At 42.5% G+C, this 27,662-nt stretch overlaps 1 protein-coding gene across 1 annotated transcript in view; it reads right to left on the bottom strand.

The window, feature by feature from the left end:
- PLA2G4A (phospholipase A2 group IVA) overlaps window positions 1-27,662 on the bottom strand; it is a 61,743-nt gene that overhangs the window by 581 nt on the left and 33,500 nt on the right. Inside the window, exons 7-16 of the mRNA XM_027704510.1 lie at window positions 25,581-25,717; window positions 20,762-20,984; window positions 19,218-19,332; window positions 15,365-15,502; window positions 14,961-15,053; window positions 12,098-12,169; window positions 10,087-10,329; window positions 4,738-4,922; window positions 1,644-1,839; window positions 1,290-1,447 (exon numbers count right to left, since the gene is read on the bottom strand). Of these exons, the coding sequence (XP_027560311.1) occupies window positions 1,290-1,447; window positions 1,644-1,839; window positions 4,738-4,922; window positions 10,087-10,329; window positions 12,098-12,169; window positions 14,961-15,053; window positions 15,365-15,502; window positions 19,218-19,332; window positions 20,762-20,984; window positions 25,581-25,717 (1,560 nt within the window). The remainder of the gene's footprint in view (window positions 1-1,289; window positions 1,448-1,643; window positions 1,840-4,737; window positions 4,923-10,086; window positions 10,330-12,097; window positions 12,170-14,960; window positions 15,054-15,364; window positions 15,503-19,217; window positions 19,333-20,761; window positions 20,985-25,580; window positions 25,718-27,662) is intronic.

Here is a 27,662-nt window from a genome sequence, read left to right as displayed (position 1 = left end):
TCACCCAACAACGTCACGTCACCCAACAACGTCACGTCACCCAACAAATATTTGTTAACTGACAGAAAAAGCCCCTTCTGATGGGAACAACTCTTGCTTCCATTTTTAACTCTGCTCCACTTTCGAAAATGATGAGTTTTATTAAAAATACTATTACCTGACTGGATAAAACACTGATTTTAATGTGGTTAATAAAAGTATGAGGGAGGCCACCGATGTCAAAGCACATGGCAAATATTTACTAACTGACAGAAAAAGCCCCTTCTGATAACAATCCTTGCTTCCATTTTTAACTCCATTGAAAATGATAAATTCTATTAAAAATACTATTACCTGACTGGATAAAACACTGATTTTAATGTGGTTGACAAAGGTATGAGGGAGGCCACTAATGTCAAAGAAGCCACACGACAAATATTTATTAACTGACAGAAAAAGCTCCTTCTGATAGGAACAACTCTTGCTTCCATTTTTAACTCTGCTCCACCACTGAACAAAGTATTTTTAATAAAACTCATCAATCGCTATTACTTGACTGTATAAAACATTTATTTTAATGTAGTTAATATAGGTATGAGGGAGCCACCAATGTCAAAGAAGTCACACAAAAATGTGTGTAAAAAAAAAATCAGTGTAAATACAGCATTTACACTTGAGTCCCAATGAAATTCAGAAGAGTAAATCAAAGCATTGAGAAAATCCATATTTAAAGGATATAAAAATAACTACAGAATATTATTATTATTATTATTATTACAAAAAGGATAAAGAAAAAATAATATTGAGAATGATTAAATCTTTACTTTTGCTTCCTTTGTCCTGATGTAACCATTTTCTTTACTATATTGATACCCCCCTCCCTGTGCCTTTATCTGGGGTGATCATTTACACTTGTCACTCTACAGATGTTGGCATCACTATGTTGTGTTGCACCTACTATCAATTACAAATAATTATTATTGAGTTAGAAGTAGAACTGATAAAGAAATCAGTAATAACTCTTAATCAGCAACTGATAAAGAATTTTCCAATTTCCTCTTTTTCCAGTTAGAAAAATCAACATGCTTAAAAATCTGAGTATAAAATCCTGAACATATTGTCTCCACCCCCCAAAGTCTCCTTGGCTCAGTTACTCTGAATGGCTTGGGATGGTGAAATGGCAAAAACAAGACAAGAACCAAATGAGAAAGTCAGGCAAACACTGAAGCAAAGGCCTGTATGGAATATTTAGGGTTTTACTCACATCACCCACTCCCCCACTGAACAATCTTTAAACCCTCCCAACATACATCTATGTTATTGAGGGTGTTGAACTCCATCAGGTCATGGAGCCTCTTGAAAGCCTCGTTGGGATATTGGAAGTTGAAGGTAGAGAAAGGTGTATTTGGATCATCAAAAATGTCAAAGTCTGCAAAATCCTTCTCTTCCTGTGTTTCCCTGGGAACGCCTGCACAGAACAAACACAAAAACACCACCGAAATGTTAGGTCTGATCATTTGCCACCTGATTTTGGAATGGCTCTTTTGGATTCCCTCAGGACTGCAGACGCACTTGGGAGTTATCTGAGAGCCAAAACATTTGTGGTGCATAACCACCATGTCATTCCAAAGGAACAGGGATTCAGCAGCAGAAACTGTGCTCACCTGGAGCTTTGTACTTCCTGAAGTTGATGTTGGCCAAGACAAAATGGATTATGGTGGGACAGTCCTTCTCTGAAGAGGTGTCCTTTGGTTTGAACACATAGCACTCCTTCAGGCCCTCTCTGTCAAACACATTGGGGTCTATTTTGGGGAAAGGCAGCTTGTTCATTCGAGCCCATTTCTCAGCCAGCAGAATTTCCTGAGAAGATACAAAGATTCAGGTGTATGAAAGCATCCACTGAAAAGGGAGGAGGTTTGGAGAGAGAGATGGGGCAAACTGGTTGGTAGAAGCAATTAATAAACTATTCAGGGCCCAGGAAGGACAGGGACCTGCTGGGGCAAGTCCAGAGGAGGCACCAAGATTATTAGAGGGATGAAGCATGTCTCCAATGAAGAAAGGCTGGGAGAATTGGAATTGTTCAGCCTGGAGAAAAGAAGGCTTAGGGTGACCTAATTGTGGCCTTGCAGGGCCTGAAGGGGCTACAAGAAACACAGAGAGAGATTGTTTACAGATTGATGGAGGGACAGGACAAGGGGGAAAGGCCTCAAGCTGCCAGAAGGCAGGATGGGATATTGGGAAGGAATTTTTGGCTGTGAGCGTGGTAAGGCCCTGGCACAGGTTGGCCAGAGAAGCTGTGGCTGCCCCTGGATCCCTGGAAGTGTCCAAGGCCAGGTTGGACGGGGCTTGGAGCAACCTGGGCTAGTGGAAGGTGGGATGGAATGAGATGATCTTTGAGGTCCCTTCCAACCCAAAGCATTCCATGATTCTGTGATATGAAGGACTGATCAAATCAACCTCTGATTGATTACCCAAAGTGGCAAACTGAGCACCTCCTTCAGCCTCTCAGCCTCCACCACCAGTGCTGATTCATGGGAGGCAAAGAGCTGGTCTGGCCCACAAATCTTGGAGTGACTTTACAGAGGGAAAACCATCCCTAATTTGACCTGCAACCAGAGTATCAGCACTATGGAAACCAAGGAGAGTTCACAAACACCAGGCCATGCATTGTTGTGCTCAGAGTCACATCACAGCCCAGAGCGGCGTTTGAAAGCACACCGGGTGAAGAGAGCTGGAAAACAGGCTTTTTTCTTCCTCATGACAACTCAGTAAACAAAATAATTTGTAAACAATGACTCAAGAGCATGCAATGAGGGTGTGTGAGAGGGAGGAGAAGGAAGGTCAACAACTTTAATCTTGGTTTTCAATGAAACAGGACCCTTCTTCAGGCGACTGTTTGAGATACGCAGGAGATTAAAAGATAGTGGGTGCAAAATGATAAACCAAGAGTGGAGTCACTGAGCTCAGCTGGCTAATTTCCCCAGCAAAAGTACAATATTAGTGCTACCATAGAGACAGGCCCACTGTTGAAGTGGCATTTGCTCTTTGCAATGCAAGCAGAACCAATGGGACACAGAGCCAGCAAACACAACTGGTTCCTGGCCTTGAAACCATGAACACAAAGCCTCTGCCTCTGGACTACACCTCTTCTTCTTCCACATCTCTTTGTGCCTCAGGAACAACACTCCATTCCCTTCAACAGTGGCTTCAGGAGAACAAAGACACCATTTCTTTTTCCCACCATTTTTTCTTGTATCAAAGGATTTTTTTGCCTTTTTAAAACTACAGTTTAGAGAAAACCCCTCAGGGTGTCACCTCGACTTCCAACCAATCTCTCTCCATGTTCCTCAAAACGACACAAAAAATTGCTGCTGATGAAGACAATGCTCAATGTGTAGGGTAAGAGTAACAGGGATGACTATACACAGCCTTTTGCACAGGGTCCACGGGTGGAATGTTAAAAAAGGGGGGAAAAAGAGATTTCAGAGAAGATGGCAGCGCTGTGTCAGCAAATTTAGCTGATGGGGAAAATATTCATGACACAAAAGGAGATATATTCTTATGCAAATAGAATATTAAAGGAAGAAACACTCTGGGATTCAGTAAATTAAGGAAAAAAGGAAGTAAGGATCTCAGCACTAGGAAGAGTCTTCTCAGTGCTCTGTTTTTCCCAGTAGTCCCAAGAGACTTAGAGATTACAGAAATTACTCCTTTTTATTCTCCTGAAACTTGTTTGTCTTTGCATTTGACAACACTGATCTCGAGCTCATTTTGCTGCTGCTGTTATTTTCTAACATCCTCAATATTAAGATGAAGGAAAAAAATAATCTGTTTGTTCTAAATGAAATTTGTCTGTAAAGCAACAAGCAATGTCAGTTGTTTTTCAAACAGAAATGTTTTCTGGGCTTCCTTGAAAATTCTTTTTGAAATCCTCTTTGAAATAAATATTGCCTCTGTTTTGAGAACCACAGAATCACTGAGTTTGGAAAAGACCTCCAAGATCATCAAGTCCAACCTTCAATCAAACCCCACTGTGCCCACTAAACCATATCTCCAAGTGAGAACCTCACAGTAGTCTCTGAAGTGCTGTTTTTTCTGCATCAGTTACCAAAATGATCCCATGTCAAGCCTTTGGGGTGAGAAGGAGCTCTGTGGATGCACAGGTTGTACAGACACAGCTGTGCTTTCCACACCTGCTACACAAAACAACCGTGTCATTTAATCCCTGTTTTTCTGTTGCTGTTTAAGAATCCTGCTGACAGCAGCGCTGGGATGATCCCAGTGAGATGTAAATGGACAGCTAGCCCTGCTTCCAAAAGCTTATTTAGCAATACCAGAGTGAGTAAGATGATGCATTTCTGCAGGATGATGACATTCATTTACATCACAGCACACAGGGAGCAGCTGGACAGAGTTAGAGCACCAGGGCAAGGCCAACTGACTTCATTGTTTAATACTGACATAAAATAAAACTCTGCAATCAGCATGAAAGCAAAATTTCCATAAAAACAACTACTTCAAATGAATTTCCTTCCTTTGAAATAGCCTTCTTTGTGTTAGTTGTGCCATGTAAGTCATGTAAACAGGAACTGAGACACAGGGCACTACTCTGCTTGACGTGGAAAGAAATATTCCAGTGTTGTAGCTACAGCAGCACCTTCTGGGATCATGAAATGTGGGAACAACAGAACTGGAAGAATACAACTGAGTCAACTTGAGCTCCTGACCCCAAAGGAGGGGATGGCCTGTCTTACTTACTTTGAAAGGAGGGCTGGAATCACTTGGCCTTGCTGAGAAATCAAAAGAGATGATGAGATCGACGCCTCTCTGAGGCCTCAGGATGAGGGGGTACGGCAGGTTAAACGTCAGCCCACTGTCCACAATGTGAATCTTCTTGCTCTTCACATCCAGTGGCTCATAGATCCTCTCAAACTCATCAGGATCTGTGCAGAACACAGGAAATAAAAAAAAAAAACCCAGGACATAGAAGTTAAGAACTCAAGTTTTGATGGGCTTTCCAGTGCTCCTCCAGGGACTGGAGATTGCAAAGGACTTAAAATGTACAGGACATACCAGTTAAACATACCACAAACTCAAGTGTAACTCAAGCTCTTAACAAGTGGAGAATGAGGTGGGGAAAAAGGAGCTGGAAGGGCCCTGTCCCAATGCATAGAAATGGCTCCAGGCAACACTGAAGGGGACAAATGGCCAGGTTTGATCCCAGCCTTCCCACCTTCACCCATCAACTCATACAGGAAGGAAAGAGTTTATGGGATGTTAAGAGACAGATTCCAAATGCCCATCTGGCAGTGCCAAGAGGATGGTCCCAGACCCTTTTAGGTGGTGCCCAGAGATAGGATGAGCAGCAATGGGCATAAACTAAAACACAACAAGGAAGAACTTCTTTCCATGGAGGGTGGCAGAGCCTGGAACAGCTGCCCAGGAAGGGCCTGGAGTCTTCCTGTCTGGAGACATCCCAAACCCACCTGGATGACTGCTTGTGTCCCCTGCTCCAGGTGACCCTGCCTTGGTGGGGGGAGGGTTGGGTGGGTGATGCCTGAGGTCCCTTCCAACCCTAACAATTCTGTGATCCCCTCAGTGTCTTGTAACCCCTGCCCAAACCCCTTCCCCCAGGTTTCCTCTCCCTGTCCCTCATCCTCCCCAGCTCTTCTCCCTAAGAAGCCTCTATGTGGCTCTGCTTTGGTGTGATGCTTGTCCACCATCTGCTTCTGCCCATTAAACTGGGACTATCAAGTCTTGTTTTCCAACTACACCAAATCTGATGACCTCACAACTCACTACTCCACCAGGAACAAAAAGAAATAGTGACCCATATCCATATCTCGGATTGCAGCAGAATTCCCTGTGAGCCACTCCCTGCCAGTGCTGTCCCAGTGTGGGACAAACCAGTCTCCTCTCTGAGCCCAACTGAGGGCTGAAGGAAATGATGCTTCCCCTGTAACCCCAATATTCCCTGGATGCAGCTCAGGAAAAAACAATCGATTTTTCTGAAGTCTCTCTGCACTTATCCAAGTCTCTGGATGCCCCTAAACAATCCCTGCTGGACTTAAAACTTTTCCCATGATAGTCTTTTCTTGCTCTCGATCTTAAACAGATTTCCAGTGCGTGGTTTTGCTTTTTGACTGAAAACTAATGCTTGTATCTGTAGAGGGCAGTGTGATCTAAGGAATGCTGGATAGGATAATATAATTATTTCTGGTGTAATTAAACTTCCCAGCACCTGCTTATTCGCAATAGTAATCTGAAAAAAAAGAAGACATTTTAAAGTGAAGAAAATCCATCCAAAATAATTCAAACTCATAATTCAATAATATTCAATATTCAATAATTCAAACTATCATTTCAGGATCCACGAGAAAAATTTACTGCTACAAGCAGCAAAAAAAAAAAATCTCAGAACAGATGCTTTCACTTTTTATCTCTGTTGTTACTTATTAGAGGACACTTTTCTAAGAAATGAGGCCCCATTTTCCTACTATTTGCCTTGATTTCTAAGGGAGAGAACACTTTTAAATCATTGCCTATTGCAAAAGGGCTAAGTGTGTTTATAGATCTATTTTAGAACCAGATATATTTCATAATAATGACTTAGCATAAATCTATGAAAATAAATTAGTCTTTATCAAATTCACCATAATTTAAAAAAAATGGTAAAAATACACTTAATACATTTCCTTTTAGCACAAGTAGAGAAGTTTTGATTTCCTCTTCTTGTTTAAAGACATTTCAAAAGTAATTAAATCCTTGTTCTAAAAATTTCTAAAAATTGTGGAAACATTTTTGTTCATATTTTGCCTTTTCTTACTTTACAAAAATTGGCCTTGGACACTTCCAGGGATCCAGGGGCAGCCACAGCTTCTCTGGGCAACCTGTGCCAGGGCCTCCCCACCCCCACAGGGAAGAGTTTCCTCCCAATATCTAATTTAATGTCATCAATAAATTTATAATGACCACAGATTGGTTTTAGTGGTTACGGGAGAAATTTAACTTATGAGTTTATCTCTTTATTATAATTCCTTTTGGAAGTACATTTCTCATCTTTGAACTGAGAAGAAAAGTTCCAAAATGCACCTTGTGTCCATGTCATGGGGTCAAGAATTCAAAAAGCCACGAGGACAACCCAGTGTTACCTTAAGCCATGACTAAAGTGTCATTTGATTTATGGAGAAATGGAGCCAGACATTATTTTTCAGCCTTTTATAAAAGATGCATCCCTATTACGAGCAGCTTTCAGTGCATCAAACAGCAAATTGGGAGAAAATGTGTGGATGTGGCACTTGGAGACATGGTTTAGTGGTGAACATGGGTTTGATGTTGGACTCGATGATCTTAAAGGTCTTTTCCAGCCTTAACAATCCCATGATTCTGTGTTTCCCAGTCCAGTATCCCTCTCTGCTTCCCAGGAATCGGATACAAACAGATATTAAGAACTGTTTGGAAATAAAAAGAGAGACCACAGTTCTAGAGACCAAATTTGTCCCAAACAGCAGCTCCAGTGGAAATATAGGAGATGAAAAGGGCATTTGCTTCTGACGTGCATCTGCCATAACAGTTTCCATAAACACTGAAATAAAGGAGCAGAGATTATGGGTTATTTTTCCCTATTGTTTTCACGTGGCATTTTCTCAAGTCACTTTGGTGTGTTGTAACATCAAGTAAAGAAACAGAATAAACTCTGAGCTCACGATGAAATCATTGAAGGGGGGTGTAAAGCTTTCAAGTGCATTTGAGACGAAATAAGGAAACGTTCAGCATAAATAGAATCTATTGAAAAGCAAATCCAAGTGTTTTACTTCCAGACCAAGCAGCTGGGATTTCTGCTGCAGGCACTGCAGCCCCTAAATTCAGTCTCAGGAATGACTGTAACATCAGCTTAGGCCAGCCACAGTTCATCCTCTAGGAAGGTCTGGCACAACTGGAGACGTAAAGTATTATTTATATCCTTTTTGAGTCACTTATTTCTCCTTTGGAATGTCTGGTAATAAAGGAAAGCCAGCCCCTAAAGCATTACAGACTTCTCTCTGTACTCAAGCTGACAGGTAAACTGCCAGTGGTAAAATAAATATGCAAAGCTTAAATGCATTCAGTGCCTTGGTAATAGAAGTATTTTAAATTTACACCAAAGTTTCCTTTCTATCTATCTATTTCCTTTCTATCTGCTCCTCTGGGCTCCTCAGCACTTGCAAGGAAAATTCACAGCAATAAAGTGCAGATACACTTTTCACACTACTGAATGATTAAATTTTACATTAACTGCTGAAGCTTCAAGGGGTTTTTAACTATTCTTGACTATAATATTGCAACTACTTGTAGCTGTCAGATTTGTTTCTTCAGGTTTCTGAGCGTGGGCTTCAGCTGACACTAAAACAACCACTGTTATGTGAAACTTTTCCCACGCATTTTAACCCCAAGAAGTTTCAGGCCCTCCAAAGTAATTGTCTCAGAGGTGCAGGCTTGTTTTGTCAACCCAGAATTTTATTTCCATTGAAATTAAACCCCAGGAAGTCGATAGTTGATTCCACGTCTTAATTATGCAAAATTCTCATCCACTGTCATTTTTTCCAACCATAAAATTTCCCACCCGCTTTCCTGCCTCTTTTACAACTACTGTAAATATTAAGACTATCCAGTTGTAAACATCTCTGAGATGATAAAAATATTTAGAAAGTGGAGTCCAGATGGAAATTACTATCCAGCCACTCCGAGGGATTTGTTACATTAACAAATACACATCAGAGCGCGGCTGCCACTTGAGCTCGTAAATGACATCTGGAATTTACTGCTGCAGACGGAGCAGTTGGGACAATCTCTGAGCAGAAAATAAGGGCTGAAGTGATGACTATTGTTACTGGGGATGACTGGGAGAGCTGTGGTGCTACAGCAGGGAAGGAACACCACCTTCAGAGAGCTGCAGTTCCTCAGTTTGATGGACACGGTCATGGAATGGTTTGAGTTGGAAGGGACCTTAAAGATCATCTCATTCCACCCCCAGCCATGGGTAGGGACACCTTCCACTAGCCCAACCTGGCCCTGAACACCTCCAGTGAACACAACAGCATCAGAAGAATACTAGGAAACGAACTGATTGTCACTGAGAAGGTTGTAATGAACACTGTACAGCAAAGCTTCAAAATCCAAATCAAACACGATCCCTAATTCTTCACAGCTACTGTCCCAAACACCACATAACCCATGAAGTGGGGGAAGACTTTGAACTCCTATGGCAAATTAATATTTTTCTGAAATTCTTCTCTTCCATCTGCATTCCTGCTTAAGCCAACATGAAACGTGGATGCATCTGCACATCACCCACACTGAACTGTGAGTGGCTGGTCAGGTGCATCCACACTGGGAAGAACATGGTGTCAGCAAAGCAAGGATCTACAGGCTGTGTCAGGGGAGGTTTAAGTTGGATCTCAGGAAGAGGTTCTTCCCCCAGAGGGTGGTTGGGCACTGACCAGGCTCCCCAGGGCAGTGGGCATGACCCCAAGGCTGCCAGAGCTCCAGGAGCTCTCAGGGATGGGTGGGATTGTTGGGGTGTCTGTGCAGGGCCAGGAGTGGGACTGGATGGTCCTGTGGGTCCCTTCCAGCTCAGGGGATTTTATGATTCTACAAGTGCAGCAGTGTGTTGCCTCCAGAGATTTTTCAGAAGACAGATACAGCAGATGAGCTACAAAATTTTGGCAACAGGGAAGCCCTGTAGGAGAATAAGGACAGGTTTTATTTTCATCAATAAAAGACATGGAACAACACAGGACACCTTTTGGAGGCGGCCAAGAGACTGAGAAAGTGGATGTAACGAAGGGCACCCTACACAAAGGCAATTTGGTCACCTCTGCCAGCAATTCTTTCCAGAGAGCCATTGTCCCTCCAGAAGGTACTGGCTGGGGACAGGGGAGGGAGGCAGCAGACACAAGTCACTGCATGGTGCCCTTTGAGCCCTCCAGTCACCCCACAGTCCTCACAGGAACATTCTCCTGCTCCCAGGTACACGCTTTTATAAACCTCCTGGTGTGACGGGGCCACACTGGGAAGTCGCCAAGTCTGGTTTTCCTCACGAACACCCAGCACTGTCTGTGAACTCACCTGCAACGGCTGCATCGAGCTCGTCCTCCTCCACGGACTCCTGGGTGAGCAGCTCTGCCAGGGGGGACAGGGGGTAGCAGCTGTTGAGGTTCAGCCCCAGCATGAAGTTGTGCACCTTGCCAGCACGGCCCTCCCGGGTGTTGAAGAGGGCACTGTCCCCCACCAGGGCCATGAGCATGCGCTGCACCCAGCTCTCCTGGCTGCTCTCCTGCTGCTCCGGCCGGGCCTCGGCGCTCCCGGTGCCTGCAGGGGCAAGGACAACACCACAGCCAGGGTGAACACAATGCTGCTGGGGCTGCTAAAGCAAAGGACCTAGAAAAACGACGTCACAGCATCCTTTCAGCGAGCTGTGGGCTCAGGGAGGGAGCTTTGCTGCAACCATTGCAGAGGAACGGAGACAATCCACCCTCGACTGTTCACCTGCAGTGTAATAGTGTGGATGTGTCCCTCAGGAAAATACACTGGGAATGTCTTAGATGACCTGTCCTGGATGTTAGCACTCAGAATGCAACTCTCCTGGGCTCAGGGACAGACAGACCTGAGTTGCCAAAATCTGTGCTCTATGTAGACCTAAATTCTTCTGGATGTGCATCAACAGCCTTCTCCATCCTTTGCTGATACCTAGAAACCCATTTTTCCTTCAGAAGGCATGAAAGAATGAATGGAAATGCTAAAATAATTAAAAATAAAAATAATTAGCATGGAAATTCTAAAATATCTGAAAATACACTTGCAGTAAACTGCAGACTACAATTCATATCTGGTTTTAATTAACTGAAGAGCACAATGAAGCAATCAGACTTTGATGTCTGCAGCTAGAGCTCGCAGTAAAAATTACCTGGATTGGCACCACCTTGCATTCATAAACTGTCAAAATTTAACTTTTTGGGGTGTTTTGTATAAGATAATTCAGGCTCAAGCTTGATACTTTAAATCCAGCTTTTAAATGTGCCTCTTTAAACCAGGCCTTAATGAAGCTGATTTTTTTATATTAGTAGGGAGAAAACAAGCACCATAAAGTGTAGAGGTTCAGTATCTGTACAGCATTCTATGGAAGTGAGAGGGACTGCCAAGTGTTTGCAATCACAGATTTGTAGGTAGTTCACTATGGCTACAAACTATGAGGGAAATGGAGTGTTTGGTGCTGGCTGTAATGATTAAACAGGAAACCCACAAATAAACAAAATGTGGTACCACCTACTATTTTACACATAGGGGGAATTGAAGAAGTAATCATGGAACTGAGGTAGTGACATAATTCCCTGTCTCATGACACAGGATTTTCTTTTCTTCCTGTAGATCCTGAAATCACAAACAGCTGCATTCCCATCTTTGTTTTGGTTGTTAAAATTATAACCAGGGGTTTTTTCAGTTGAAAATCATTGTTGGCCCCAAAAACATCATCAGAAAGCATTATTGGGCTGAGACTGAGCCCCTGACTAAAACCACAGAAATCCCCAGGTGGTTTAGATGCTTCAAGATAATTTTCAATTGGATCTTTTCTTCCCACTCCCAACACTCCCTTTGTGGTTGTGCCTCTCCTGGGAAGCTGGATTTGGGCACTGTTACAAAGAGTGAGCCAAGCTCAGGGAATTTCCTGTATCAGATGTCATTTCTACAGGTGCTAGAAGACACCTGTGAATGCTGGAACCACAAATTAAACCATTCTCAGGTGAGTATTTGATCCCAATGGAAAGTTTCAGTTTGCTGGGCTGGTGACAATTCCAACGTGGCTCTGAGCTCAGCTGCCTGCTGGGAACACACCTCTGGAGCTCACTGGCTCAGCAAACCACATTTTGGGGTGGATGTGGAACTCCAGAGCTCTGGGAAGCCCTGCTGGGGTTTCAGGACTGAAGACGTGTGAGAGAATCGCCCGATGAGGAGCTTGAGCAGGAGGAAGTCAAGCCAAGGACCTCCTGCTCTCCTGTTCTTCATTTCTCTCTTTTGCTGAGCTACACAAAAGCTGCGGAAAAAAAGGCAATTGGGAAATGAAAACTGAGCATTTCCTTACCTTTTGGATGCTGTGATTCATCTTCACTGTCTGAGCTGTCATTGCTTACAAGGTGCTTGAGCCTGATATTTTCTGTTAAAAGAAATATAAAATTCCTTTAAACTGCTGGGCTTTAACTCTCAAAACAGCTCAGAATTTCACAGCAATCTGAGTCATAAAACTGGCCCACTCTTTGCAATAGAAAATACAGCTGAAAAGACTGGATCTGCTGTGGACATTAGAGCAGCAGATATTGGCTTTAGCCTCCAATTTTGGGGGCTGAGAAAACAAAATGTAATCCTAAAGCAGTACCCCTCTGCACCACATGTCTGACACACTTCATTCCTCGTGGTTAAAATTTAGATGTTTAGCTTCTGTCCTCTCAGTAATTCCTAGTGAACTAGGAAGAAAACATTAATCTCTGTTAAGTATCTGCTTCTTTTTTTAAAAAAAGAGGAATGCTTAACATCATTAACATCATACACATATGAATGGGTACCCTTAAAAATAGTGGGAGAACAAAAGCCAAAATATTTACGCAAGTTTTGTTGGAGTGTGTGTGAAAAATAAAGACAGTGCAGTTAAACAGGTAGAAAATATGGTTTGCATCTCAGAACATCAAGTGAGAGAAATGAAGCCAAAAATGAGTGAACTTCCCTGGCAAAAATCTGCATTTCGGGAGGTTAATCTTTGTTTTTCAAAGGCAAAATGAACACTGAAACAGCAGCACATTCCACTCCCCAGGTCAGCTTTGTAGGGGAGGTGAAATCAGGTGAGAATGGATTTTAGATTGGCAATATTATAATTTTCATCAACTATGGAGGGCAGCCTTTCTTGAAATACAGTAGATTCCCAATGTTTTAGGAGCAGCCTCATCTTGGAAGCTTTTATCCTACAGCGACTGGAGCCAGGCAATGAATTCCAGTGAGGGAAATGTATCCAGAGGAAGACTTTTGAACACTAAACCCCTTTATTCCCTAGTAAAATGTATGTTAGGAATCATCTCTAATAGAAATGTCACAGAATCATTAAGGTTGGAGAAGAACTCCAAGATCATTAAGTCCAACCCCTTGAGGCCAGTTAAAATAAACTGAATGTGGGTTGTTTCCCAATGAAAGTATTATCAACTACTTGATTTTTTCCATTAAAAATGAAAATAAAATAAAATAACGCTTTTTTTCTCTCACAGAAGGATAAGTAGATGCTGCTGGCATTCCCATTCTTTGGGCTGCAAATTCAATACAGGTTGTAATTTCTACCCAGTGCAGTATTAAAGCAATGATAATTACACTTTGCACTTTTTTGCTAAGTCTAAATTTAACTCCTCTAAGCTGGCAGAGAAAATTGAAGACAGAGTCACTGTAATATCAAGTGTATAAACCCACAGCTTCATTATGCTTGGGAATGAATACTAGATACAGATGATCAGCACTTAAAATTATTTTCTAACGAGGGTTATGCCCCCTTAGATTTACATCCCACACTCCAAAAATCCCCACAAAAATCACAAAAGCTGAGTCATTACATTTTTCCTTCAGTAGTTTTACTTTTCAGTACTCAGTGGGTCCTCAATGACTATTCAAACACTCTCAATGGACAGACACCTAAAAATTCCTGAGCCATGGCAGAGGAGACAGGTCAAAACAAAAATTCCTGACCAGAAATGGAGGCTAACAAAGCCAACAAATGCATTTTTTGGATATCAAATCATCTCTTTACAGCAACCCCCATGGAAAATTCATTGTTTACCCTCCCAGGTGTGATTTACACATCATCCTGTGGGCAGCACCAGCTCTTCTGATGTCCCCTGGAATTTTGGCCTTCACTTTGGTGGTCCCAAGGTGTCACTGGGACATCTTCAGCTCTGGGGTTGAAGCCACATTAATATTTTCACAGCTGATCCCACTTCAGAGGGTATTTTTAAACTGAGATGTGAAATGAGTCAGAGATGACAGACAACATTCTGCCTCTCAATAGCTTTAAAAAGCAGGAACACACTTTTCCACGATCACATTTATGGACAGGGATCCTCCATGAGCAGGTGTTAACTCTCATGGAGTGTATCAGAAATAGGAACCCAGAGGTCTCATTTTCATCCATAAATAAGGAGGTTATCAAACAGCTGAATTCCATCAATTAGGAGACAGAGACAACTAAGGGACAAGTGTGGGCTTTTTGTTGGGTTGGTTTTTTGGTTTGGTTTTTTTTATAAATCATCTCAATATCCACTTTCTTTTCTTGCTCTTCAGAAAAATCTGGCTGTCAAGTACAATTTATTTATTGGCCAGGTACTTCCTTGTAATGCTGCGCTCTGAATGGGAAACAGAAGTGTAAAAACCTTTCACCATTAACTACATTCTTGAATAAAACACAATAAAGTCCATCTAAACCAAGCTAAAATTCTTTCCTTACAGTCATCATACCATTTGTGTGTGGAATGAAACCAAAATCATTAAGTCAGATACCAGAAGGTTGTGGGTAGAACGGAACATTAACAATCCAGAGATGATAAAATTTAGGACTATTTTACTAATCCCTTGATTAAACAGTGCAGTGTCAAGAGATTACATAAGTGGCTATTAAGTCCTTGTCAGCTTCTGATCCCCAAAAATCAGCATAACAACATAAAAAGAGGAGTTCTATGAACTTCCTGTGGAGAGCTGGATATATGTATGTAATGCAGCATCACTGAGCAGAAACAAAAGTGCAAGGAAGAAAAGAACACTCCTAACCCTCCTTCCCTACCTCTGCAGCATCTTGCAAGGTCAGCAATTAAAGGTAATTAATTAAATGACTCCTAGCAGTGCCATCCTCCCACAGAGGGAGAGTGCACTGAATCCTGGCAGTAATTGCTTTGCACAGCAGAATTATTTACTAATATTACCTAATTCTTCTTCCATGGTGGGACCTTTATTCTGAGAGTTGGAGACACCAAGCACTCTGTTAAATAATATGGAAAACGCACTGCCCCAAACACCTGGAAGAGGGAAATAAATAATGAATGGAGGTCAGTAGAAGGTAAAAAACCCCACATATTTTAATAATCTATTTAAGCAGTTGGTTGCTCTCTGAACATACCTCTGATTTTGGAACATGCTCAGATGTCCAAACCAGAAACAAAACAAGAAATGCCAATCCATGTCTGTGAAATCTTTCCAATTAATCTCTTCTGACAAACTGAGAACTATACTTCTTGTCTCACACTTTGTGTGACTGCATTTAAAAGCCCTTGTCCACGAACTACTGAAATTATTTTTATTTTTAAGCCTCTTTCTGTCACATACTCACCCATGAGGAAATGCAAGGGATTTTCATCGTACTTCTTCACCACTGTCCCCATAAAAAACTTGCTGCCAAACAAATCAGGAGACATAAAAGTGCCATATTTGGCCATGCCAATCTCATAGGGACTGAATTCCACCCAGTCTGCAAAATCAGAAACAAAATTGGGCTTAGTCAGCGATCTCAACCTGAACAGAAATGAGAAGGAAAACACAGAAATGAATGAAACCTCTGTGCAAGCAAAGAAACTGTAGTGAACTGAGAAGCTAAATAACCAACAGGAAGGCTTTGAAGAAGCCAAAATGTTGATTTCAAATGAAGGACAGTGATGTCTCAACAGGGAAGGAATTCTCAGTCTCATTTTCTGTTATCACAATAAACCTGGTGAAAAAAAAATGAGGCTGTAAAACCAGAAGCATTAAAGGAGTGATCATGACTGAGAAAAACACAATGACATCTGGTTTCCATCTCATGCCTCACCATAATTCCCTGCCACATCGAGTGTAATGTGGGTCTGAGGTCCAAGTTTCTTTTCTTTCAATGTGACTCTATCAAAAATGCGAAAAGCAGGGATAAAAGTGGCAGAAAAATGATTGAGTATCACAGAAGTTGGGAAATATTCTAGGAGAGGTATTTGGATTCCACCCAAACCTAAATTTTATGGTGAAATCTAAAATGCAAAGGCAAAGCTGAGAGGCAGCTGATAAACTTATAAATTCTAACACTGCCAAAAATATTTTTAAAATCCTTTTTTATTGAACAGAGCTCAAGAAAAATATGGAATATTTCATGTTCAATGCATTTCTGATCTTGGCAGAAAATTTCAGAAGTGATTTATGTTCTACTGATGTAGGCTTTCTTTGAAAATGGATTTCAGCTGACTTGGAAATACTTTCTTTGATACCAGTACAGTCACATCACAGAATTCATTTCAAAAAGCAAACAACAACCCAAATTTATCCTACATTTTTAGTCTTTCACCAAATTTTTCCATTTTCCCTTCCCTGTTTTCAGCAGTGATTGATTTGACTGCTCGTGTGAAAAACTCAGAAATAATTCTGCAATAGAAAGGCAAAAGAGACAGCTTTGAAAAATCCCCCCACGTCATGGAATGCCATCCATCCCTCAGGATATTCCTACTGAACGTAAGGTGAACACTTGTCCTGAAAAGGAAAGATTTAATCCCAATTGCAGCGAGTTTCGTTTCACAGGGCAATGCTCATCAATGCTAAGTCAAACACAACACAGTGTTTTCCAAATAAACCACTCACAAATCTTCACACTGGCTGGAGCAGAAGGGAATTCCTTTGAAGACCCAGTGCAGGAATGTCACAGTGCTTCCCTTTAGCTGGATAAACATGAATTGGCCAATATTTAGATATTCAGAACCAGGGGGCGACAAAGCTGAATGGAGAATTAGAATTAATTTAATCTTTGAGAGTCCACCTTCAGCTTGAAGAGAATTTCTGAGATCCCACATCCTGCTTAGGGAAATAAAGTCTCTGCCTTAAAATTAAAGGGCTTCAGCATTACTTTCTGCCATTCCAGAAGCTCCTTGAGACAGTGGCCACTAACAGAGACTGGAAGGTCCCTCTGAAACCTGGAATTTATCCCTCAAGGCTTCCCAAATTAATTCTGTAGCACTTAGAGAGCAACAGACTCACTCTCAGAGACATAAATTTACTGTAATGACTGTCAAGAACAAACCCCCCCCAAACCCAAGCCAAACATTAAATTCCACTCCCTCTTTAACCCTGGATACCAGTATCCTCAGGTAATTTTTTTATCATTACAGAAGCTGTCACAATTAAAACAGAGAGCTGTCTTTAACTAAATTACTCTAATTATGTTCAGTTAAAATGGTTAGTGCAGTTCTGGGCAGGCCACACCACATGGGGTCACAAATGCTCTTGGTGAGGGAAACAGGAGATCTTGTTATCTGATATAATTAACACATTTCAACATGGAAGGTCTTGCCTCCAACCATAATCAAGTAAATAAAGAAGTGTAAAATAAATATTTCTGTTCAAAACTTACTGTATCTTTCACATCAGGAAAAACTGTTCAGTTCTATAAGAGGGGGGGAAAAAAAGCCTAAAATAGAAACAATAAAATCCAGCACCCTATAGAATGATATTGATGACAGCCCAAAAAACCAAACCCAAGATCCACTGGCAGAGGCAACACCTTTTCAAGACCAAAGTAAGGCCTTCAGGTGCTTCTGGTCTTGCTTAGACAAAGTCATTATTAACTAAAGATGTTTTTAAAGCAGTAAATAAGTAATGCAGAAAAACAGAAGCTCATCTAAAACTCCATATACTTCTGTTTTCCAACAAAAAGGTATCAGTTTCTTAAGTAGGGAAAGTTAAAGACATTTTCCCATGACAAATTTAGCCTAATTTACACCTCATTTTCCATTCCAACCAAAGCTTTGAGAGCAACTGTTCCTAATAACCATTTTAGGGAACACAATGACTTATAAACCTTGGGCAAAGCACTTGGTATTTCCCTTCTCAGTCCTGTATAGAATTATATGTAGACAGACACATCCTTTGTGTAGCATCTTGCACAACTGGACCCACTCTCAACTGAGGTTTCTAGATGGGATTAAAACCTATGGATTAAATAGGAGCAAAAGCCCCTCCTGCATCACCAACAGCAGTTGACACTGGGCAAGAGGCAAAAAACAGGCAATATATCTAAATTGTTTGTTCCATTTCAATCACAGAATCATTCAGGTTGGGAAAGACCTCTAGGATCATCAAGTCTAAGTGTTACTTTCACCCTTCTTAGAAAGGGGAATAATCCTGTATGACTGAAGACATTTCCCTTTAGGTTTGTGATACATTAATGTTAAGCAGTTTTTCCCTGCTGGAGACACCAGATTCCTTTTTATCCTGACTCCAATGCTCAGTTCCTTCAAGGGGAAGGAATATTCTTTGCAACTGCTAGGAAATCACTTTTTTAACATATAGAGAACAAAACCTGGCCACCACTTCCCACTTCTCAGGGCTGTTACGGTGTCAGACTTATTTTCAGGTTAAAAAAGCAATGGTTCCAAAATGGTCTAAGAATAAGCCTCCAAATCCAAGAATGATAGAGAAATGAAAGGCTGTGGACCCAAAATACAGGGTGTTTTCTCTACACCTACAAGAAAAGATGCATCTTGAAAGCAAGAAAAGGTTCAGTTCCATGGTGTGCCACAAGGAACACATCCATTTGATGCCTGTTCTCCACAGCCCTGTAACCTTGGTGCAAATACTGCACCAATCCAGGAAAAAACCACCTATCCAAGTAAGTGATCCCGAACCACAGAATGGCTTGGTTTGAAGGGACCTTAAAGCTCATCCAGTGCCACCCCCTGCCATGGGCAGGGACACCTTCCACCAGCCCAGGTTGCTCCAAACCCCATCCAACCTGGCCTTGGACACTTCCAGGGATCCAGGGGCAGCCACAGCTTCTCTGGGCAACCTGGGCCAGGGCCTCCCCACCCTCCCAGGGAACAATTCCTTCCCAATATCCCATCTCTCCCTGCCCTCTGGCAGTGTGAAGCCATTCCCCCTTGTCCTGTCACTCCATCCCTTGTCAACAGTCTCTCTCCATCTTTCTTGGATCCCCTTCAGGTCCTGCAAGGCCACAATCAGGTCACCCCAAAGCTTCTCCTCTCCAACCTGAACAATCCCAACTCCCTCCCCTTTCCTCCCAGCAGAGCTGCTCCATCCTCTGCTCATCTTGGTGCCTCCTTTGGACTCTCTCCAGCAGCTCCATGTCCTTCCTTTAAAAAAGAGGCTTTTTTTTGTGATCCACACACTTCTCTCTTCTTCCCACAAGTGACTCAACACCCAGATTGGAGCCATACCTGCAAACATCAGCTCTGACACGTCTGGTTTCACATGGAGACACGTAAAGAGTGGCAGAGCACACTGGGCATTATTGGTTTTCTCTTTCATGTTGCTCAAAGTGGTGTCCATTCTCTGCAGGAAAGAAAGAGATCAGTTCCAAACAGATCCTATAAAGGCCTGCTGATATTTATATAGGGATATATCAGTGTATAAATGTAATATATCTATAAATATAGCCTATTTATAAATATAATTATATTATATATGTTTATAAGTATTCTATATAAATATATAAAATATATAATATGTAAGATATATATTATATATTTATATATGATCTAAAATATATTTATATATTATACATTTATAAATTATATATTTATATATGATCTAAAATATATTTATAAATTATATATTTATATATGATCTAAAATATATTTATAAATTATACATTTATAAATTATATATTTATATATTATATATTTATATATTATATATTTATATATTATATATTTATATATTATATATTTCTATTTTTACATTTATATAAAGACTTGGGAGACTCCTCCTTTCTCTGAAATTTCAGAAGGAAAATGGACAAACTGAGTTACTTCTACAAAAAACAGAAGAATTGGTACAAGGAAATGATTTGCCTGAATACCTTTTAGCTGCACAATTCAGGAAGGAAAGAGTGGGAGAGGACACAGGAAGAAGATGAAAGAAGGACACATTACAGAAGCCAAAATAACATGGCCAAAAAGCAAACAGAATTGCTGGACAAAGCAACATCTGGGGTTTTATTTAATCCCTTAGTAAACAGGGACTTCTAACCAACCTCACACCATCATCAAGATCCCTTCAGCATCAGAATTCTATATATCTGTTACTAAGAGCTGTGTTGCCTGTTTTTCAGTATTTTAAGTGTTTAAAGCCTAATAACAATTTACATTCACGAAAGACAAGTGTATAAAACACACCTGTGACTCCATTTATACATTTCAATCTTGCCAGAAGATCAAATCCAATTGCTGCTCACCTGACACATTTGAACTTGCAGTTCAAATGTGTGCCTGATTTAGCCAGGATTGTCCAACCCTAACTGACCCAAGCAGGATTGTTGAATAATAAAATACAACAGTATGAAGCTCTCCTGTTGTCTCTTTTCTCAGAAAAACACATAAAAATAGATAGAGATGTGGATCGTTCACCTTGAAATTAGTACTTTGTTAAGCAAATGCTGCTTTTTTTATAGCAAACTGTGCACGAAGAGGTCACATCACACCATAAATTTTGTTGAAATGGTTTGAGCAGGAATTCTAATGTTGATACACAATGTCAAGAGTTTGCTGTAAGTACCCAGAGGTTGAGTTCATCCCCCAGAGCAAGGAAAGCATTTTACAAGTGTCTTATCCAGTATCTGTCCAGCTATAACTTCAAATATTTCTATTGTTAAACACATTTTGCCAAATGTTACCAAGGTCATTTAAAAAAAAGTAGTAACAGTGGTTACTATGCAATAATTTCACAACTCTAATAGTGATAAGAAAAGCCCAGAACTCACATCGTGGATAAGTGTTTCCCCTATCAGCATTCCAAAGATATCTGTGAAGGTGACAGGCTGCCCTGAACTCTTCTTATTCCACAGGGCTTCGATGTAGCGTTTGACTTTCTGAGGAGTGAGCAGCAGGAGGGGGTTGTGGCTCACAGAGTTCATCAGTTCTTCATTGATCTCTTTTGGGCCCTTTGCTGGAAAGTCTGGGTGTGAATACAAAGTTGACATGTACCTGCAATGGAAAACAGGTCAAGTATCAAACCTGCTTCAGTGGCAGTTGCCTGAAAGCTACAATAAACTCATAAATAATTTGATACAATTACTGATCAAATCAGGTTAATTTACTCACCATTTATACAGTAAATTGTCCTTTCTTTTTTCTTCAGGCATAGAAAACTAAACTATTTGTTCTACATGTAAGCATACAATCTAACACTCAGCATACATTTCCATATGTGTATGATGGAAATGACTAAAGTGTCCTCATTTATCTGTTTAAGGGATAACAGAAAGAATCCCCCTAAGCTGAAGAAGGAGCTCCTCAAGTCAGCACACCTAAATTTGGCAGACTGGAGGTCCTAGAAGTAGACACACACAGTTCTTTCACTGTAAGATGTCCCTCTCCAGTTCACTACCACTATCCAAAAATTCCTACAATATCTCAGTATATCACAGAATCCTGGAATGGTTTCGGTTGGAAGGGACCTTAAAGCCCATCCAGTCCCACCCCCTGCCACAGGCAGGGACATCTTCCACTAGCCCAGGTTGCTCCAAGCCCCGTCCAGCCTGGCCTTGGACACTTCCAGGGATCCAGGGGCAGCCACAGCTTCTCTGGGCAACCTGTGCCAGGGCCTCCCCACCCTCACAAGGAAGAATTCCTTCCCAATATCCCATCTAACCCTGCCCTCTGGCAGTGGGAAGCCATTCCCCCTCGTCCTGTCACTCTATCCCTTGTCCATAGTCTCTCTCCATGTTCATTGTAGCTCCTTCAGGTCCTGCAAGGCCACAATCAGGTCACCCCAAAGCTTCTCCTCTCCAGCCTGAACAATCCCAGCTCTCTCCCCTTTCCTCCCAGCAGAGCTGCTCCATCCTCTGCTCATCTTGGTGCCTCCTCTGGACTCTCTCCAGCAGCTCCATGTCCTTGCTGTGCTGTTCCCCAGGGCTGGAGCAGCTCTGCAGGGGGGTCTCAGCTGAGTGGGGCAGAGGGGCAGAATCCCCCCCTGCCCTGCTGCCCACGCTGGGGGATCAGCCCAGGACCTGAAGGCATTCAGGGCTGCAATACTGCACTGCTTTCCAGGATCTGGATGCTTCCAGAACAAGCTGAAGCACAGTAAGTACAACCCATGCAGAGAGTTAATCGACTGGGAGGATTCAGAAGAGACCTATCAGGCAAATCTTGATGTGTTACTGAGAAACAAGTTCAGTTTACTCAAAAACAAAGTTTAGCCACACGTGCAGGAAACCGTGGCTTTCACCTGCTTGGATTAAGCAACACCAAGGCTCAAGATAGGCTGTCCTAATCTCCCAGAGGCTGATTTACTATTATTTACTCAGTGACCTGGCTCAGGTACACATCCCATACCGCAGGCACAGCTCAGACACACAGAGCCAGCCTGGCCCTGAGGTCACTGCCCAGCAGTTTATCTGTCCCACGTGTGATGCAAGAACTTGACTCATGGTTCTGGCCCAGGCACCAAAGCTGAGCATGCACGTCAGCTCCTGGGTGCAACAACAGCAGCAGCTTCCATTGGAGCAGGGAAAGGGAAGTGCAGGATGGAGAATCAGCACAAGGTTGAAGAGAGATGGCAGAAACACCCAGGGAGGTCAGTGCATTGCTCCAAGGTTAGGCATGCAGCTGAGGGGACAAGGAAAAACCTGCCTCTCCTGCCAGGAAAGGAATTCTCCACCCTTCAGGAAAGAAAAGAAAAGAGCATTAGTCCCAAGTACTAGACTGGATGGAAAAAAAAAAAAAAAGGAAAGAAAGGGAGTGTCCAAGTGTCAATTTATTTATTCATCAAGCAAGGAAAGGCTGAAGAGGTGACATCAGACAGCAAAAGCAAATTTGTTCAAATACAACAGTTTCCAATATCTGTTTCTGACTGAAGCAGTTCAGATAATCTATTTTAACACAGATTTTATAGGTTTACATTAGATCAGATACGTCTTCCCAACTGGGTTTTCCCAAAAAGAGACCTCAGAGCCAGCAGGCTGACGTCTGTTCAGAGTGTGGACTACAAACCCTTCCCTACAAACACAGTCCATGTTTCTCATACTCCACTGCTCTTCATCCAGCCAAATGATGTCTTCTTCTTTTTACAACTCTGAACAAAGCACATCCAGGCCTCTCAATGGACAGTGATAAATCTGCCCCCACCACTAGTGATAGAAAACTCAGATTCAGGGATGCCAACCTTTTATGGTCCAATCTGAATGAGAAAGTTACTCTAGTTCATAGACACTCCTGGCATTTCAAGACCTCCTGGCATTCTGAAAGCTTCCATCTAGTCTGGAATTGGGGAAGCAACCTCCAAACAGTGGAAAATAACTGACAAAAAACCCCACACAAGGAATAGGACTGGTCATTACCTGTTTCAAAGAAGTTAGTAACTCTTGAGGTTAAGATGTGTGGAACCAAAATTCAGGTGCTTCCTTAGTGTTAAACCAGGGGATAAAACTCATCCCAGGAAGATTCCCTGTTCACTTATACTAGGCTATTCCAACAAAAAAGTCTTTTCCTCTCAAAGAAAAGACACATTCACATAAATTTACAATTTAGACTGGCAGGACCCTCGAGGTCTCTACTCCAACCTCCTGCTCACTCCAGAGCCAACTTAAGTCAGCTCAGGTTGCTCAGGGCTCTGTTCAGTCAAGTTCTGCTCTTGTATGAGCATCCCCTGAGTCAGACAGAGAGAGGCTGACACCAAACCCAGCCTAGTCAAGTCAGGATGGGTCAACACATTCCAGTGCTTGGACACTCTCACTGCAAAATGGATTTCCTAATGTTCATCAAATTACTCCTTGTCCTTTCTCCGTGTCTCCAAAAAGAGTTTCTCTTCTTCACAGCTCATCAGGAAGCTGAAGACAACAGTGAGATTTCCCCCATCACTACCTTTGCCTTTAATCCAGCTGCCCCACTTCCTCACATGCTCTAGTCCCCTAATTGCCTCAGTGGTACTCTAATGGAATTAATCCAGTTTTTCAATACCTTTCTTGTACTAGGTGGCCCTAAACTGGATTGAGATGCAGCTCCAGTTTTCAGACTGGTACAGTTACGATAAAATCCCATTTTGTGACATTTGGGACACGTTTGACACATATTTTTGCCTTAAGAAGTTCAAAATTTTCTTAGGATGCAAAATCCTCTACTGCAAACTGGTCCAGTGGCATTAATTTTACAGCTAGACAAAAAGAAGTCTGCCATTTTTCACTGAATGAAAAAACTGTGATGGTAAGGAGTTGAAACTGAATTTGTCAGATGTCTTTGGCTGATGAAAATGACACACCTTTAAAATATGTTACATCATTTCAGCTCAGAAACGTCCAAACAAATAGTTTCAATGTTTGTAATAAGATGCTTGTAATAGGTGTAATTTGGGATCGTTTTTGCAAGAGCCAAGACGGTGAAAGGCAACAGGTTCATAGCATTGGGCAGGGAGAAGAGAAACCTTCTCAGTCATTAGTGGTTGAGGCAAACAGGATTCTGGGGTTCAAAGCATTTTGCTGCCTGCAGGCCCCTTTCACACACTGACATCACTCTGATCTTCCCCTGTGGATGTTATTCCTGTAACTGAGCTGCAGCACTCCCTGAGTCAGACACAGGGACATCATACCTACCTCATTAGGACAGCCTGATTGAGGCATCTGGGAAGATCTTCACTCCCATCTGACTAAAAACCAATGTAATTTCTAAATTAAACAGTGACAATGGGAGTGAGACAAAGCAATCCATAATGGGATGCTCTGAAGTATGGCAGTCAGGTCCTAGGCATTCCCAGTAAATCCACTAAGAAGGGGACTATTAGGTCTGAAATGGAGTAAAAGATCTTTCAGAGAAGCTCTGAAAAGCCCTCCTGAAGTATACAATCCATATTGGATTGATTGAGTCATCAGCTTCAAATCATAAGGGATTTTTTTCACACATTTCATCAGGAAAATAAAGCAACACACAAAATATGCTTTGGGTTTGTTCCAACAGCTTGAATTCCTAATTTTTTGGTTATGGAGATGAATGAATCGGTTCCACAGTCCTGGTACGTGCAATATTGGGGGTTGACACAGAAATGGAGGGGTGTGTGTGTGGCACCTCTTTCCATCCATTCCTGCTCTCAAAGCTCTTAGGAAGATCACCTGGATCCTGAGATGTCCTCAGCCTTTGAGGCATTCTGAAACACCTCCATACTTCAGAGAATCCCAATTTGGGTTGAGTTGGAAAGGACTTTAAAGATCATCTTACTTTACCCCCTGCCATGGGCAGGGACACCTTCCACTAGCCCAGGTTGCTCCAAGCCCCGTCCAACCTGGCCTTGGACACTTCCAGGGATCCAGGGGCAGCCACAGCTTCTCTGGGCAACCTGTGCCAGGGCCTCCCCACCCTCACAGCCAGGAATTCCTTCCCAACATCCAATCTAAACCTACTCTCTGTCAGTGACTTGCCCCACTGCCCCACTCTGCTGCAAGAGAGCTGTCTCTCTATCTCTTTTCCACACTGACAGTGCATGTTTAAAATTCGCTGTTGATTTTAACCACAGAAATAAGTCAACCCTCATGAAAATTCACTCTTGAACCTCCTGAAGAAAACCTGAAGCAAACCAAAAGACAAAGCCCTTACCAGGTGGATCCAGAGAGCCCAGCAACGTAAGTGGCACAGTCCAAAACTCCAGATTCATAAAGTGCTTTCATGACTCCAGCAAACCCCACCATGGCACGAAATCCACCTCCCGAGCCCAGGATGGCTATGACTGGGACCTGCAGAGAGGAGAGGAACAGGGTGTCACCACAGCACTTCCTATAAATACTTACAAGTGGTAAATAAACATTATATGCCACCGATTCACAGAATGTCCTGAGCTGGAAGGGACACACAGGGATCATCAAGTCCAGCTCCTGGCCCTGCACAGACACCCCAACAATCCCACCCTGTCCCTGAGAGTGTTGTCCAAACCCTCCTGGAGCTCTGGCAGCCTTGGGGCTGTGCCCACTGCCCTGGGGAGCCTGGGCAGTGCCAACCACCCTCTGGGGGAAGAACCTTTCCCTGAGATCCAACCTGACCCTGCCCTGGCACAGCTCCAGCCCTTCCCTGGGTGCTGTCCCTGGTCCCCCAGAGCAGATCGGAGCTGCCCCTCGGGAGGAGTTGCAGCCCCTGGTGAGCTCCGCCCTCAGTCTCTTCTTCTCCAGCTGAAGAAGCCAAGTGCCCTCATCTGCTCCTCCTATGGCCCCTCCAGACCCTTCACCATCTCAGTGTCCCTTCGCTGGACACTCCCCAACACCTTTAAATCTTTCCTACACTGTGGCACCCAGAAGTGCACCCAGCCCCTGATGGGAGGCCACACCATGAATCTGTATGTCATTAACTCACAGCCCCTTCTTCCCAAATTGCTGGATGACAGGAGCACTCTTGGACTGAAGTATGGGATGAGAGCTCTGCTGACCCCGAGCAAGGGGAGCCAGGAACCAGCCAGCAGCATGGGGGGTTCTGCCAAGCTGGAAAAGTCCGAGAGGGGCAGAGCAGACTTCCTTCCAGCTCCCTCCTTATCTTGTACCAGCAGTACCCAGGAGGTGCAAACACAAGCAGGGGAGATCCTGAGCAGATGAGAGGGGCTTTACCCCTCTTGGAGAAAGAAGGGGGGGCACAGGTGCCCAAGGCTGCAGCCTGAGGACTTGATCTTTCTGGAAGAGCAACAGCTCGAGCAGATGCTGTCAGGCTCAAGTGGTGACACCAGTGAGACCCTGGGCTTCCTGACCACAAACCCTAGTTTGCTGATGAAGGTGGTCCATGAGAAAATAAAGAATCCACTCGACCAAAGTGAAGAACACCTTCATGAAGAGATTTGCTTAATTTAATGAGGAAGATTTCAGACATCAGGATGTGACCAGAGACACTTCTTTTGGGGAATATCTGGGTCATGGTCAGAAAGACAATATCATGAGGGATTTGTGCCAGTCAGATTCAGACTGTGGGATGAAGTGGTTTTCTCTGAAAACCAGAAGTTGCCTCCCAATCTGCCTGTGGTCCTCACAAGAGGGATTTTAATCACCTGCTGAAAGGGGAAATCCCCCTGTTCAGACTCCTCCTATTTAGGTTCCTTACGGGCACACAGAGGTAATGTCTGATTCTTCTGGTCAAGGAGTAAAATACGTGGTGAGAGCCAAACACTGTCATTCTGACCCTCCTTAGCTTCCTGTCTGCTGCCAAAACATAGAGAATTTCAAGTTCAGTTCACTTGTAAAGATTTGAGGCACTGCTTCAGACCTTAAAATGCTACCTACAAATTGAGTGAATAACCACATCAGGTCTCAGCATTGCCCCCACAATGCCCTTTTACTTACAACTCTAATTGCCTGGTATCTGAAGAATTAGAATTTATTTGAAGAAGTCACCACTTGTAGCAAGATTTCTAAACCAAAACATAGTTAGAATTTCTTTAGAATGTCTGTCTTCCTTATCCATAATCCAAAATAGAGAAGATATTAAATTTAGTTATTAAATAAACTATCTGGTTACAAGACCACAATCACTTTTAAAGCAATTCTAACACCAGCTTTAACCCAATTCATATCTTTGTGACAGAACCAAAAGCAGTAAAAGTTACTAATCAGAAACAGAAGAGAGACAAATATTATTTTGGCTAGGAGTTTAAAAAGACATTTTGTAATAAAAACATCTGATATTACTACATAGCATGAAGACAGT

Source organism: Neopelma chrysocephalum, unplaced genomic scaffold (genome assembly GCF_003984885.1).
Source record: "Neopelma chrysocephalum unplaced genomic scaffold, ASM398488v2 Primary Assembly neopelma1_281, whole genome shotgun sequence".
Lineage (NCBI taxonomy): Eukaryota > Metazoa > Chordata > Aves > Passeriformes > Pipridae > Neopelma > Neopelma chrysocephalum.
Note: the sequence above shows the minus strand (reverse complement) of the source record. Positions and strands in the feature narration are given on the sequence as shown.